This window comes from Manduca sexta, unplaced genomic scaffold (assembly GCF_014839805.1).
Source record: "Manduca sexta isolate Smith_Timp_Sample1 unplaced genomic scaffold, JHU_Msex_v1.0 HiC_scaffold_3070, whole genome shotgun sequence".
NCBI classification, from domain to species: Eukaryota; Metazoa; Arthropoda; class Insecta; order Lepidoptera; family Sphingidae; genus Manduca; species Manduca sexta.
Genome location: NW_023594099.1, coordinates 1 through 16,709, shown reverse-complemented (window position 1 = coordinate 16,709; position 16,709 = coordinate 1). Strand labels below are relative to the sequence as shown.

The window sequence follows — 16,709 nt, the reverse complement described above, 5'->3', positions numbered from 1 at the left end:
CCACGCATTGGATGAAATTTGGGACAAAAAATTGTTTACTATATCTATGCCTAATGCTTGGAACTTCGCTTTCAATTATTATTACTTTTTAATTTTCTATATGCTACTGTACATTCCACTTTTCCCCGTTCTTTTTGGTCACATGTTGTCTCAAAGAAGGAAAATGCTTGGTAAAGATCAAAAGAAGACAAAATAAGGGTTATAAAACATTCATTTATTTTCTTTTCAAATTTATTATTGCACTTTTGTTATAAGAAATAAATTATTTTCTAGTAAAAGTATATTTTTTATTATTAATATCTATAGCATTTAAAATATTCAAGTTAAATAGGTACTTACTTAAGTACTTACCTATTTATTAAGTTAAGGCACAATATTACGAAGTGCGGTAAAAAAACTGGCATTCGTTAGATGTATAATGGTTTGATGATTTCATGAGAACAGGTATTGTTTGCCCAGTAATAATATACTTACGATGGTTTTAAACTTAAAAAGTGACTTAGATACTGGATACATCTACTAATTCGCCGACTAAAGATTTGATAGACAATGGAATCACAAAATAACGCGGAAGTCGAAACCCACTCTCGTGTGGCCTCACTTAGGTATTTAAGATTGGCAGGTTATTTTTGGTCATTCTTTGTGTCTTATTGTGATTCAATAATCGTCTCTTACGGACATTTAGTATATGTTGATGAAGTTAATCTGACGAGCGATCTACATAGTACCTATTTATTACTTACTACGTGTTGTGTCTATTAGTCGTCAGTCGCTGTAGATTTGTTAATTAAAAGTTATAGTTAAACAGTAATTTTGACTGCACCTTTATAATGTCTCAGTTCTAGTATATTATACCGGTTTTCTTATGTTTTTGGTAGTTAATTAAAATTTATTGGTCTTTAGTAGTTTTTTTTAAATTGTACATTGTTATGTAAAACATGTTTGTAGCTTAACGTAGCTGGCAAAAACAAATTGCCCGTTTTTTTGCTGACTGTAATTACATATTATAATATTTAAAAAGCTGATCTTAATATAAGAAGCATTTTTGTAGCTACTCCGATTAAGAGAGTAACCCCATCTTAAAATCTTAAAAATAATATGTTGGTTTAAGAAAATAATTGTTTATTCATCATAATTATTCAATAATGTTGATTTGCTTATTGTAAAATTTGAGTTGATCATAATATATACGTCAATGTGAACAAAAGTACTGTATGGGCTCGCAATACATAAAAATTATCGCAGTGTTAGCAAGTTGGCGTGTCGCATCGATTTTACCCAATAATATTTTTTACATTTAGTGCGTCTAAAGATCCGATCGACGCCTAACGGGTACTCATTATCATTTGTCATATAAACCTTTATTTTCTATTAACAAATAGCAAATAAAGGTGTTTATCATCAAAGACAATCTATCATTGCTCATCATTAAGACATATCCCGTACATCTTAATTGTCCTTCGAGCCGGATTTGAATCAGCGACCGCAGTTCGGTTGAACCGTGATTTACAGTACACAATCGTTGATTAAAAATGTCTTATTTTTACCAACTCCAAAGGAGGTTACTTATTTGTGTTTTTATGTTCAGCATTTTTTTCGATGGACTGATGTAAATTTTTTTGCGTTTTGTTTGCTCCCGTATAGCTTCGGAATAGTCAAATATTAATTGGATAGGACCTTGAACTTCGAAGATGCAGGGGGAACTCCGCAATATCAGAAAAGATTTCGATGATTTCTTGTGCTGTATTCAATATAGCTTTAATAAACTACGAGTATATTAAAATATTTTTGGATAACCTAGATCTTCGAAGACGCGGCATGGAACACCTTAAAACAAAATCGGATGAGAAATGTTTTGGGTTAATTCGAATTTAAATGTGTTTTGTAACAAATAAGCAAAATAAAATACTTTGTAAAAAATAAATAAATAATAATAACCGACTTCTAGGACCATTACAAACCTAAAAAAGTATGTTCTTAGGCGCAGCATCAAAAGGGTTATTTATATACGGCAGGGCATAATATCATCATCGCCGCCCATAACTATAAGCGTTGAAACTTAATAATAGTTGATAAGCTATTAATAAATTACAACGCCTTTTCTATAAGCATACAAATTATTTAGTATATAGGTAAGTAAATATTTCCTCGCGCCTGCCGCGGTTGCGGGCCCGCAATTCCTGTAGAATGTAAATATATACTTATATCAAAAATAAATGCACGTTTTACAACGAGTTTTACGCCCTCAGTGTGCGCGGTTGTACGCGGTACCCGCTGTAATGACGGGCAAGTAGAATCGTGTGGGTCGCGGTCAATACGCCGCATCCGCACCCGCAGTTTCGGCGGTTAGCGCCCGCGGGTGTACAGAAATGCGACGCCATTTTGCTTCAGTGACTTTTATTACACATCACGTGATCGTTTCTGGGATGTATCCATGTCGTTCTGGAACTTAACTCACCGTTAACCGCCTGTTTTGCGCTAATCGGCCGCCAAGTTTGCGGGTGATAGTCCCAACCGCGGCGGTTGCAAATCGCACAGATCTCCGGTCGTCGTGAGTTTGTAAATAAAACAGGTGTGTTTCGATCGCGGCGGGCGCGGATAATAACTGCCTTGTGAGTTCTTAACGCAAGACATGAAATAACAAATATATTCAACTACGTTTAAAGTACCTATACCTTATTAACACATATAGCTTATTTGCGCAACGGTCATCAATTATGATTTTTATCTTTCATACAGACATAGCGACGCTGATTTGTTTTAACTACTACGATAAAGATTTGTATCATCGATATCTTTTAGGAATGGGTCCTTATATATAAATGGTATCAGGTAATTTAATGTGTTTTGCTTGGGAAGCAAAAGCAGAATAATGTATAAGAAATATATTGCAATTGTTTTGTCCGTGCTGCTGTCAGCAGCTGAAGCTAACAGCGTTGCTTATAAGGAGAAGCCAGCTCTTGAGTTGCTTCAGGATGGGAAGTAAGTGCATTAACACAATTAAATATTTAAAATTCTATTAAAATCGTTATACCTAATAATCAATCAATCGGTTTGACAGCGGCAGTATTTAAGTATCTAGGTATCTACCTACTACCTATTTATAATTGCTTTATGAAAAACCGACGATAAATAGCAGCTTAGGCTTTGTGTTTTGTATAATTTTGTAGGTGTTCCCGAGGGGCTAATAACTATTCTTCATCATTCTATTTCTATTTCCTCCCTCTCTATATGTAATTACGTATATGCACCAGATGACAATATGATCAAACTTCGAGTCGCTAAACAGCTGAATTACGAAGTCCACAACTTAGGCATTTTAGTACCTACATTAATTATAATGAAGTATGTTCCTTATAATCTGTCTAAAAATATGTAAGTATTGTAGTTACATCCATTTATAAAGACTAAACAGGACCAAAAGTTCACGCGACAAATGCTACGAGTAAAGACTTATATTAATATAAAACAAGTCCTGTCACGTCGGTCTGGGCCCTTATTCTGTATGATAGTGTAAACGCGTAACGCGGCCGTGTCATGTTATCTTCGAGAAATGTGCGTGGAATGGTATTCTGTAAGCCAAATTTCTATAGTCCTAAACATGATGCGTTGTGTTACGTGCTTGTTACGCACTGTCAAAATAACGTGCGGGATAGAGAATAAGGCCCCTGGCCCCTGTTTAGGACTATAGAAATTTGGCTCACAGAATACCATTCCACGCACATTTCTCGAAGATAACATGACACGGCCGCGTTACGCGTTTACACTATCATACAGAATACGGGCCCTGAACGTAATAAATTCAAAAACTACATACCCAACGCATTTCCATATGGTTTTTCGTCAATGGATGGAACGATTCATGAATATAATTCATTAAATATAATTTGTAAGCAATTTTAAAAAGCCGAGCGATGACGCGCGCTTAGATAGACACTGCGACCGAAAAAATAATCGTAGGCATACATATATTATGATCCCGTAACAATAACCAAAATGGAACCGGGGCGGGTCATTTAAAATAAGAGTTAAAAGGCACATAGCCTCATAAAATTATGTACCTACTTACCTATTAATTTCATGAACAGGAGCTGGGAAGGTTTAGGTTTGTCCGCAAAAGTGAATGATTATGTGGACAATACAATATCCATGATCGTGCCGTTCATCGAGACCCATGGACTTGACCCAATGCCCCTGCCCGATGTGGTTGAAGGTTTTGAAGTCGTAAGTTTTGTTTATTCAATTTAATGCATTGTGTATTTCAATAAGTAATGTATAAATCGTTTTTTATGGTTTGCCCATCTAGCCAAGTTTGGGTAGCTTATAAAAGATAAACACATCACGCGAAACATGAATTCAACCATCCCATTTTATCCTGATAAGTGACTACTAACATTGTTCGATAATAAAAAGTGTAAGACAATATTATGCAGAATTGAATTGAATCCTAAGTGTGAACCAGCGGGGGATGGAGGGTTTTTATTTCCCTGACTACAGGAACCTATGGGTGACCGTATAATGAATCAGGGCTTCTACTTGGTGGGTACATATACCTATAAAGTACATATAATGTAATATGTATTTAATTATAATATACTTACCTACCTACAGTTATATGTGTCATTGTCATTGTCCTTTGTTTACAGAGGCCACTACTCATCACATACAGCGCGTGGTTGAAGATTCATAACGGCAGCATGCGTGGTTTGGTGAATGTGGCACGCTCGGGTGACCAGAACGTCTACTACTTTGCCAAAATGTTGCGTGTGCGCCTTCGTTTGCAGTTCAGAAATCTTGAAGTTGGTGTTGATACTTATCATGAAAAACAATAATTATTCATCGACAATCTTATAAAATAACAAATTGGTAGCTTATCTGTTTAGACTTATATAATCTATTACCAAATATCTCCAACATTTAGATCCCGCCGCGTAGATAGATTTAGATTAAGTATATCCTTCTTCGGAATGTAAGTTCCGCGTTTTACTTTTCAGGAAAATTTTATCGAAATATGATATTATTTATTTTAATAGATATCGCTTTATTCGTCTGCCTATTAAACGGTTGATGTGTTTTTTCAAACAAACACTATACCTATAGGTAGAACTTATTATCAATTATAATTTTCGCATTTATTGTACCTATTAGTAGAGTAATGAATATATTCAGAGCTTTAATATGTGATAAATTAATGTAAGTAAATAACTAGCCCATCAGAATAAAAATATAGGGATTAATATTTATTGTCTTTCAGTTCGTGTACAGATACTTGGTAAAAGTGATGAACATTGGACCAACTGGTGGTATTGTTGGATCTCTCAACCGCTTTGTAGTCACTGTGGACTTGCTCTTTGATTTTAACAACGACGAAATACATCTCCAAGAATTTTCACTAACAGACATCGGGTACGCGTATATTATATTATAATTAGTTATTGCTTAGACTATGTAAAAAGGACGCGCCATGTGCTTATTGCCGCATACAAAAAAATCTGTCACTTTAAATGTAATTACATAAAAAGTGAAACACTCATATTATACTGAATTGTATTGTTAAGAATACACTCATCCATAAATATAGGTATCTAAAATGCTAATGTTTTGTTTACGCACACTAATCTGTCATATACTTACTAACAATAGTTTTATAAATGTGTGCATGAGCATTTGATCATTTGATCATTTGAGAAAGGCCAGATCCTTGCCAGATCATACATGCCGCGTCCTTCGTATATTGTCTAAGAGTTATTGCGTTTATTTTATTATAAGTACCTACTTATAACGTGTGATCTTTGAAATATGTCTAATCCTATTTATAATTGTATTACACAAAATTTATTAATATTTAATAATATGCAATGGTGTAAATAATTAGACATGAACTACTAATATTATAATATGTACTAAGTAAGTACTTATATTATATGAAATACTTACTTATTTATATATATTTGTCAACATTAAGTTACATAGGTACTATATATTACGATGGCATTTTTTACAGACGTCTCAGAGTGCGCTTGACTGGCAACATCCTGGTGGACTGGCTGGTGAATCCTGTGATAAACGTTTTCATGAGAATTTTCGATAATGTCATCATTCATGCAGTCGCATCAAATATCCGTTCTGCGATAAATTCTGCACTCGGTGTCATTAATTCTAATGTGCAAGACATTGTTCAGGCTTTGGAAGCATTTAATTAAAAAATAACGGAGCAATGCTTAGCGGTAACAACAGCACTAGGTTCTGCAATCTAATGCTGTTACAATACTGATTAACAATACTATGACGTATGATACCCAAACTAGTTATGTCCATTCAAGAAACAAGCCACAGGAAGCGATTCTAACAATTCTTTTTTTATTGTTAGTATTATTTATGGAAAGTAAATATGTTCCTATGCTTTTAAAATGTCTATTAGTAGAAGCACTACAAAACCCAGTAATAAGTACTTACTTACTGTGATTTTTAATTCAATGAATTTAACAATAAACGCATAAGTACATCCATGCTTTATATATTTTTTCTTTACCGCCGAAATATATATCCAAAGTTATTTATGAGAACCATTAGATAGTCTATTTACCACTAGATGCCCCTCCTGATGGGCCAAGTTGTTTGACAGCATCTATATATCCTTGATGGGTCTAACTAGGTAGGCACATAAAGGTGGAGCTTATTTTTTAAATTCCTGCTTGTTTTAAGTATAAGTACCGACACAAATGTTTAAGAGGTTAGTATATGGGTACTGGCGAACAAAGAAAGTGTTTGTATCTAATTTTTACCACATGAGAAACACATATCCGTGGGAATTGGGATGGATATTCAAACTCAATTTTTTTTATTCAAATTGTATTTCACTAGTTCTTTTAAATCGTTATGAATATGTCACCGCTTATCCGTTATCACTATGAAGAAGAAGAAATTATCTTTTCGTAGTATTTTAATGCTCTTTGAAATTCTCAGCCTCACGGTCTATAAATTAGATATGAAGTAAGTAAAGTAATAAGTGGGTATACAGGATATATTTTTTTCCAAAATGTCATAGTAATACATTATATATTTTTAAACAAATAAATAACATAATAAACGCAATCAAATTATGACGTGTGAATCCAAGCAACCTAGTCCCGAGCATTTCTATTTGCAAGATAGCTCCAAAAAATTATATAATATACTAGCTTTTGCTTACGGCTTCGCCTGCGTGAAAAAGTTTCCGGGATAGAAAGTAACCTCCGTCCTTCCCAGGGTCTCAAACAATCTCCATACCAAATTTCATCGCAATTCGTTGCGTAGTTTTTGAATTTATCTTGTTCAGACCAGCAGACAGATGCGGCGGCGATTTTTTTATAATACTTAAGTAAGTATATTTTATAGAACTTTTTAAGAGGAATAAATCCGTCATATTTATAATTATTTCGTAAGGCTCGACCGAGACGGGTTTTTCAATCTCGGCCGAGATCGAGACCGAGAATGAAATAAAATCTCGGCCGAGACCGAGAACCGAGACCGAGAATAGACAAATCATGAATAAACTACAAAAAAATTGTTAACTGTATACTACAGTAGGCACTGTTTTATAAAAAAAACCGCTTAACGAAATCAAAAATCAAATTACATAATATTAAGGCTCGACCGAGATCTCGGTCTCGGTCTCGGCATTCTCGGCTATAAATCCAGCCGAGAATTTTGCCTCGGTTCTCGGCTAAAAACCGCCGAGATTCTCGGCAATTACCGAGAAACTTTGTAAGGAACAGAATGAGATTCAAATCAGCGCGCGGCCATATTCGTCGCTCGGTGTGAGTGAGTGAGTAGGCAGTCTGCGTTGTGATTGGTTGGAGTCCCAATTGGTGAACTGCGGCCGCCTTCGCGCCGTTCTTTCACGGTTTATTTAGCCATTGTTGTTAAATTGAAATTAGTTAAAATATTCTAGTTAATAAAAGTAAGTAACAAACCCACATTAGGCCAGCTTGGTGAATGCCTAAACCCTCTCAGTAGTAAAGGAGAGATGTTCCCAGCAGTGGGATCCAATATTTAATACATCGTATAAATTGTATAAATGTAAGTACTTTTTAACCGACTTCAAAAAAGGAGGAGGTTATTAATTCGACGGGAATGATTTTTTTTTCTTTTGTATGTTTGTTACCTCAGAACTCGCCCATTTATGAACCGATTTGGAAATATTTTTTTATTCGAAAGAATTTCTCCAGATTGGTCCCATAATTTTTTCAACATTGCTTCAGTAGTTTGGTTTCAAACTAAAAAACTAGAATTATTATGTCGTCCTAGAAAACGAAATCGCGAATTTTGCTTTCTTATGACGTTTTTAGTTATGTTTTTGCATTGAGTTTGGTTGAGTGTACTTCTCATATACTTACACATATAGCATAACATCTTTTCCGAGTGTCAGGGGTAGGCAGAGGCGTAACATTTCAGCGCGATAGTCGAACTGTGTGTGAAACATATCAGTTGTGTTTTTGGGTTGGGTTTAGTTGACTCTACTTCTTACATGCATATATATAGCATCATACCTTTTCCCCTTTTCAGGGGTAGGCAGAGGTGTAACATTCAGCGCGATAGTCGTACTGCGAGCGAAATACATTAGCTGTGTTTTTGCGTTGGGTTTAGTAGACTCTACTTCTCACATACATACATATACAGGGTGTTTTTTCAAAGTGTAGTCAAATTTTTACAGGAGGTTCAGAATAAGTAGTATAGACGATTCCTAAAATAAAAAATGATTTTTTTTTTCATAAAATTATTGACTTATTGTCCCTAAAAAACAGAACACGTAGACAATACGAAAGGTGTTTATTAATAGTACTACAAGTCATTCATAAACATTCATAGCAATAACTAATTTTGACCTTCGCACGCACACATTCAAAACATACGATAAGAAAGGCTCGAAAATATCAAACGCTTAGGCCGCATCGTACCGCCGCCCAGGCACTTCGGCCGGTGCAGGCGCCCGCGACGATCGCGATCTTCCCTATCTACCTACAACACCCGTGAGGCCTCCTGCCCCACCGCCCGCGCGGTCCGCCGCCGCCACCTCTCTGCTCTCCTGCTCGCCAGTGTTGACCGTGACCTAATTACGTATGCGCGTGGTATTTTTAAATTTGCATTTTGCCAAATATGTCATAATTGTTATTAATGGCTCAACAAAATAAAGTCAGTTACTCAAACCGCGAATATTATGAAATGATACAGTGCTAAATTTTAATTTGGGTAAGTTCACGTGGTTACCAAATAGTTTAACAGTTTTCAAGACTAGGGGTAACTTAACTCCCGCGCACCCAATCGGAGAACGATTTTGGCAGCCAACCAAAGGTTATTGTAGTTTTGGCAGCTTAGTACACCCTCTCATGCAACTGATCAAGAAGGACATGCCGTGATACGCCCGGCCATCGAAAAGGCGGTTATCGAGTTTTTCGAGCGGGACCCTCGTGCCGGCACCAATGATGCAGCTAAACATTGCGGTGTTAGCGAGTATTACGTATGAAAGTTACTGAATTCTTCAGGGCATCCACCCGTATTGTTGAAAGTTAATAGTTGATTCCAATTTTTTAAATATGCCATAATAAAGACTAACAGTAGTTTGTGATTTTATTTATTATGACGGTCCTAAACCCAGTAAAAGTAAAGAACTATCTCCTATGTGTAGGTAATAATCATTATCAGAGTGCGTGCCCGCGTCGTGTCGCAAGGAAGTAAGTAGGCAAGTATCGGTTTACGCGTTACGTCGCGTCGGCAAATTAACACATGTTCATGTTGGCTTGTGTGTATCGTTCTATGATTGTTATAAATGATCGCGCGTACAAACGTATAAACATTGACCATAAATCAAACACTATTTGAGATATTTTGAAATGTAAATAACTTGCTAATTATAATTAATTTTAAATATTTTCCATTTTATATTAGTCATTATGTATATTTGGAATATCATAAAAAAATATGGATACTCTTTGCAAAAACACTCTGTATATAGCATCACACCTTTTACCCTTTTCAGGGGTACTCAGAGGTGTAACTCCTGATACCTGATGCTATATGATGAAGGTGTGATGATATATATAATATAGCATCACACCTTTTCCCCTTTTCAGGGGTACTCAGAGGTGTAACTCCTGAGCCCGATAGTCGTATCGTGAGTGAAACACGCCATCGAGAAGGTCTATTTTTTACTAACACAAATCAAAAAATAAAAATAATTTTAACAAAAAATTAAACCGCCTTCAAAAACCACTCAAAACCAAAAAATAATTTCACATAACAGGTATATATTGGATACTAATTTTGGAGTCGGTGCCTAATTAAAATTGCTAGTTAAGCTATATTTGTTACATAGTCCATCTATGAGCTAATTTTCCTATATACCTCATATGTGTTATGTGTATTATTTTATAAGTATTGTTTTGCTGAGTTATTACTTGTACGATAAAAGGAGACACTCTTTCAAGGGTGAAAATACCGAAAAAAAAAATTATACTATATTATGTAAGGCTCGACCGAGACGGGTTTTTCAATCTCGGCCGAGACCGAGACCGAGATCGAGACAAATATAGCTTAACTAGCAATTTTAATTAGGCACCGACTCCAAAATTGGTATCCAATATATACCTGTTATGTGAAATTATTTTTTGGTTTTGAGTGGTTTTTGAAGGCGGTTTAATTTTTTGTTAAAATTATTTTTATTTTTTGATTTGTGTTAGTAAAAAATAGACCTTCTCGATGGCGTGTTTCATTCACGATACGACTATCGGGCTCAGGAGTTACACCTCTGAGTACCCCTGAAAAGGTGTGATGCTATATTATATATATCATCACACCTTCATCATATAGCATCAGGTATCAGGAGTTACACCTCTGAGTACCCCTGAAAAGGGGAAAGGTGTGATGCTATATATGTATGTATGTATGTAAGAAGTAGAGTCTACTAAACCCAACGCAAAAACACAGCTAATGTATTTCGCTCGCAGTACGACTATCGCGCTGAATGTTACACCTCTGCCTACCCCTGAAAAGGGGAAAAGGTATGATGCTATATATATGCATGTAAGAAGTAGAGTCAACTAAACCCAACCCAAAAACACAACTGATATGTTTCACACACAGTTCGACTATCGCGCTGAAATGTTATGCCTCTGCCTACCCCTGACACTCGGAAAAGATGTTATGCTATATGTGTAAGTATATGAGAAGTACACTCAACCAAACTCAATGCAAAACATAACTAAAAACGTCATAAGAAAGCAAAATTCGCGATTTCGTTTTCTAGGACGACATAATAATTCTAGTTTTTTTAGTTTGAAACCAAACTACTGAAGCAATGTTGAAAAAAAAATTATGGAACCAATCTGGAGAGAAATTCTTTCGAATAAAAAAAAATATTTCCAAATCGGTTCATAAATGGGCGAGGTCTGAGGTAACAAACATACAAAAGAAAAAAAAATCATTCCCGTCGAATTGATAACCTCCTCCTTTTTTGAAGTCGGTTAAAAAGTACTTACATTTATACAATTTATACGATGTATTAAATATTGGATCCCACTGCTGGGAACATCTCTCCTTTACTACTGAGAGGGTTTAGGCATTCACCAAGCTGGCCTAATGTGGGTTTGTTACTTACTTTTATTAACTAGAATATTTTAACTAATTTCAATTTAACAACAATGGTTAAATAAACCGTGAAAGAACGGCGCGAAGGCGGCCGCAGTTCACCAATTGGGACTCCAACCAATCACAACGCAGACTGCCTACTCACTCACTCACACCGAGCGACGAATATGGCCGCGCGCTGATTTGAATCTCATTCTGTTCCTTACAAAGTTTCTCGGTAATTGCCGAGAATCTCGGCGGTTTTTAGCCGAGAACCGAGACAAAATTCTCGGCTGGATTTATAGCCGAGAATGCCGAGACCGAGATCTCGGTCGAGCCTTATTATTTCGTTACTTTAACCGTTTACGCAGTGCACGTAACGGAAACTTTAAAAGAAAAGATTTTCCCGTTTTTGCAACATCTTTCATTGATGCTTCGCTCCTTTTGGTCGTAGCTCGATGTTATATAGCCTTTCTCGATAAATGGGCTATCCAACACTTAAACAATTTTGCAATTTAGCTGGTTGCTGACGATGAGCCGGTACTCAACCACATAAAATAAAAAATATAAGAAAAGTATTTATTCACATACGACGAAAATCTCTCAAGTGACAAGTAAGTACAATAAAAACATTATATCGAAGGATCGGAATTCAAATAATTAAAACCAAAACTATATTTACTAAAAGTATTTGCGTCGCGAACAGTGGTGGTCCATTAAAAGGCCTGATCCTTATTTGGTCTTTACTCTACTTAAATCGCGACGAGCAAGGTTAGGTATCCTTTAATGTTTACACGATTACGAACAAACAGTAAGTACTTACTAATTAGCAATATTAAGTAATATGCTCAATATTTACCTAATTATCATTTCTTTTATGTCATCTATATTATAAGTAATACCATTTTATCTATCACTTTACGAATAAAGTCGTGTCGTGAAATGATTAAATTTCAATTAAGTAACTGCGATATTAGGTAATTATTTTGCGGCATCTTTAGTACCTACTTATCTGAGTGAGAAATCTAACGATGTAATTAATCGCCTAGCGATATGACTATTGAGCTGCGATTACATATATGGTAAGCTATCACGCTTAAATCAATCTTTATTTTATAATCTTGACTATATTTGTAAGCCGGGCAAGAGCCGGCTTATATAAACACACCGGACTTTTGGGTGAAAGCTTTAGGTGCCCGCACCCTTGAAAATTAAGCAATCATGTTGAGGGCCACCCTCTAACGGGTTACGAACCTCCGCTCAGGACGATCGCTGAGAGAGGATGAGACATCAGCGATTATGATTGCGAGTCAAACTAACAATCTAACTATTACCTATTATCGGATTCGTTGGCCTGCCGGCTGGAGCTACGAGAAAATTAGGGGAACGTGGCGAGGTCCTCAGCCATGAGGCCAAAACTGCGGTCTTGTGGAGTGTATTAGTTTCAAGAACTCGTTTTCACGATGAATGGGATTGCCCAGGCAGGTAGGTACCTACTATATTTTTCGAGATTACCACATGAGGAGTGGCTGTGCAGGTTTACGACATTTTCGTAACAAGTACCTAGATTTATGTGCGTGTCGAGTCCTGCTGAATAAGAATTGGTAAGGTCAGGTGGGGCAAGTGCGCCGACGGGGTAATTGCACCTGCCCTAAAAAAATCTAAAACTATTGATGTTATACAATTACCGCAATCTTATATCTATGCTACTAACTGAAATATAGTTCCACTAAAAACATAAATGGGTCTGTTCATTTGAATACTATTTATTCGCCATTTTATTTTAAGTGTCATATTTTAGACCTGTAAACAGTGATGACCCCGTGAAAGATAACTTCAAATATTTCAAGATATAAGTATAACATATTTCTGTAAGCCAGTAAGGTGAATACATAGTTTAAATCTTTTATTTTAACTTCCTGTCTGAATTTTAATTATATATACTAAAATAAAGGATTTTTTAGCAATGCGAAAAAATGTACCTCAAAATTGTCGAGTCGGGCAAGTCCGCCACAGTTTAATAGTCGTATGGCGCATTTGCCGCTGATCCATATATAACCAACCTTTTTTGAGAATATGTTTTACTAATATGAATTATTATTATTAAAATGTACTTAACACCATAATTTTTTGTACTCAAGGTATTTTTTTTGAGCCGACTTAAATAAAAGGGCGTATTAGTTAACTTGTCGTATATTTGTTGTTTTAGATCGTTCGTTTTTACAAAAGAAAAACTGAAATACCTTGGTCTAGACCAACTTTACGTGAAGAGGTTGCAAATGTTCGATCAGGCACGTTATCTGGGTATAATGCAGCTAAAACATATCAAATGTCATAAGGCCGAATTCTAAGTAATTGAGTTATAACACATTCAAAATCGTTAATTCCTATATTTTTTTATGTTTTTGTTTAGTTTTTAGAAATGAAATGGATTTCGTATTAGGGCTACCATTTTTTTATTCCAACATATCCGCATACAAAAATCTAATATGCACTAGGTTATTGTGTTAGGCCAAAGACAATAAAAATAATGAAACGGTTTTTTATAGAAAGCAGTAGCTGCTTAAAAATTAAACATTGTTTTCGTATATTTTTTCATGTATTTAGCTTACTAACAATAATTTAGAGACTTTTTGTGACTTTATAAATATTCAAATGATATTTTAGAAAAAGTGTGATTTTATTTTTTCTTAGCGGTAACACTGATGACAATTGTCATTTGTCAGCAAGCTGTCATAAAAGCAACCACATGTTTTGTATCTTGAAAACTATATTATATTCAATATATTCTGTTTAATTAATAGTGAAAAAAAATTAATTAACTGCAAAAATGGGAAAAGCTAAAAAATTTAAACCGTCACAGGTGGGGAAAAATATAGCCCTCGCAGACCAAATAGAGGCAGATGGTTCACTAAGAAATAAAAATAGAACTAAAGAGAGAAATAGACAGGATGATGATGATGAGGTAAGTTAGTAAATTAGTTAACAATCAACATATGAACACAATTTAAAAAAAGATGTATCACAAACAAAATCTACGAGAAGTTTCTATTTAATAAGAATTTAACTAATATAAACCTACTTTAATACAATTTATAGTAATAAATAATGTATTATTGCCTTGCAGTTTGTTAATGCCAACTTGTCTAAGAAAATTTTAAGAGAAGCTCGTAGACAACAAGCTGAACTTGAAGATGATGTTGGTGGTCCATCTCCTGCTAAACATGTTACTCTTTCTGCACAGTTAAGAGGTAAGTTTGTTGTAGTAGTGTCATAAACATAAAACCACAAATACAAAAATGGTATATCAAAAAATGTTTAGCAAGTCCTGAATAACCACCACTAGTGCATATTCGGCTGGCAAGTATTGTGTGAGCATTCCTGTGTTCAGGTTTATAGAACAATATTATAAAACCTGATATTTTTTAACTTCAAAGGTCCAGAATCAGATGATTCAGATTCAGAACATGATGATTTGGAGCCTGACACATATTATGATAATATGGAGATAAATGGAGGAAGATGAGGAAGCTCTCAAGATGTTCATGTCTTCCAAACCGAACGGACCTACATTAGCTGATATCATCAAAGATAAGATCACAGATAAACACACAGAGCTACAAACACAGTTCTCAGATGTAGAAACATTGAAATTACAGAATATTGATCCAAGGCAAGTATTGTCTAGGGGCCCAATTGTAAATTACGTTACATATTAAGAAGATAGGAGGGCAAGAGGAAACGAGAAACCATTCAAATACTTTAGTATGGAAACATAAAAGATCTTTGTATTATGATGCAAGTTTAATAAGGTAGCCAGCAGTTTGCTGTATAAGAGTCACTTTTTGGCTACATTTAAGCAAAATGCTGCCTGCTGCCTTTTAATGTTGATTTTATTAAAACATTTGGAACTGCATTTTCCATTTCTTCAGTTTTGGTTGTAATATTGCTGAAATATGTGAAGTTATACAAATTTGACAATCATGTCGACGCCCCTCCTATGGGTAGGGGTCAAAAACTCGTGAAATTAGTATGACGTAATTTAGGGACAGCACTTTGTTGTTACATGATATAAATTTTTAGCCCAATTAGGAGAATATCATACATAATATGTACAATGATATGTACATATCATGTATGATATTTTTTTGACTTTGACTTGGTTGTACACAATGATATGTACAACCAAGTCAAAGGATTGACTTGGTTGTACATATCATTATACCACTTGTAAATTGATAAACTTTACTTAAATTGAATTTAAGAAATCCAGGGGAAGATAGCTTTTAAATACTGTATAGTAACTGCAATTTATTGAATTTTGTAATCTCTTCCTACCATTGTTTAAAACTCTATGATTTTTAGAATTAAAACCATGTATGAGGGTGTCAGAAATGTTCTTCAAAAATATCGATCAGGAAAATTGCCCAAGGCTTTTAAAATGATACCTCATTTACAAAATTGGGAGCAGATCTTGTATATAACAGAACCAGCTACATGGTCAGCAGCAGCAATGTATCAGGTATAGCTTCGTATTAATAACATAAAATGTTCTTTAACATGTGGACTGCCAGTATGGTCCACACACAACTGGAGTGTAGAAAAAAAAAACAAGACACTCACCCGGTCTTTTTTCTTCGTAATTTGGTCCCAAGGATGTTTTTTTAAATAAATATAGCTGGAATTGTAGTGTTTTAGCGACTTTGTAGCGGGAAAGGCGTTTCACGCGGACGAAACTACGAGCTGTTCGTCCTTTATAGATTTTATTAATCAGTGCCATTTTGGTATATAACTAATTTGTTTTAAATGTTTATTATATATAATATATTATTTTAGGCAACCAGAATTTTTGCATCTAATTTAAAAGAAAAAATGGCACAAAGATTTTACAATTTGGTCCTGTTACCCCGTGTTAGGGATGATCTGGCTGAATATAAGAGGTTGAACTTCCATCTCTACCAAGCTCTGAGGAAAGCACTTTTAAGCCTGGAGCTTTCATGAAGGGAATTTTACTTCCGTTATTAGAGGTATGTATTATTTATAATTCAAATTTGTTTCTCATCTTGCTTTAAAAGCTATTCAATTATATTTTTTATTATCTTCAC

The 16,709-nt window shown here is 35.0% G+C and overlaps 1 protein-coding gene and 1 pseudogene across 1 annotated transcript; both read left to right on the top strand.

The window, feature by feature from the left end:
• The first annotated feature begins 2,812 nt into the window (after positions 1 to 2,812).
• On the top strand, positions 2,813 to 6,512 carry LOC119192715 (mite allergen Der f 7-like). The gene is made up of 5 exons (XM_037446479.1): positions 2,813 to 2,982; positions 4,089 to 4,224; positions 4,647 to 4,799; positions 5,255 to 5,406; positions 6,005 to 6,512. The coding sequence occupies exons 1-5, from the start codon at positions 2,873 to 2,875 to the stop codon at positions 6,201 to 6,203; spliced, it is 750 nt and encodes a 249-aa protein (XP_037302376.1). The 5' UTR covers positions 2,813 to 2,872; the 3' UTR covers positions 6,204 to 6,512.
• Positions 6,513 to 14,306: 7,794 nt separating this feature from the next.
• Positions 14,307 to 16,682, top strand: LOC119192714 (annotated as a pseudogene).
• Positions 16,683 to 16,709: the final 27 nt, after the last annotated feature.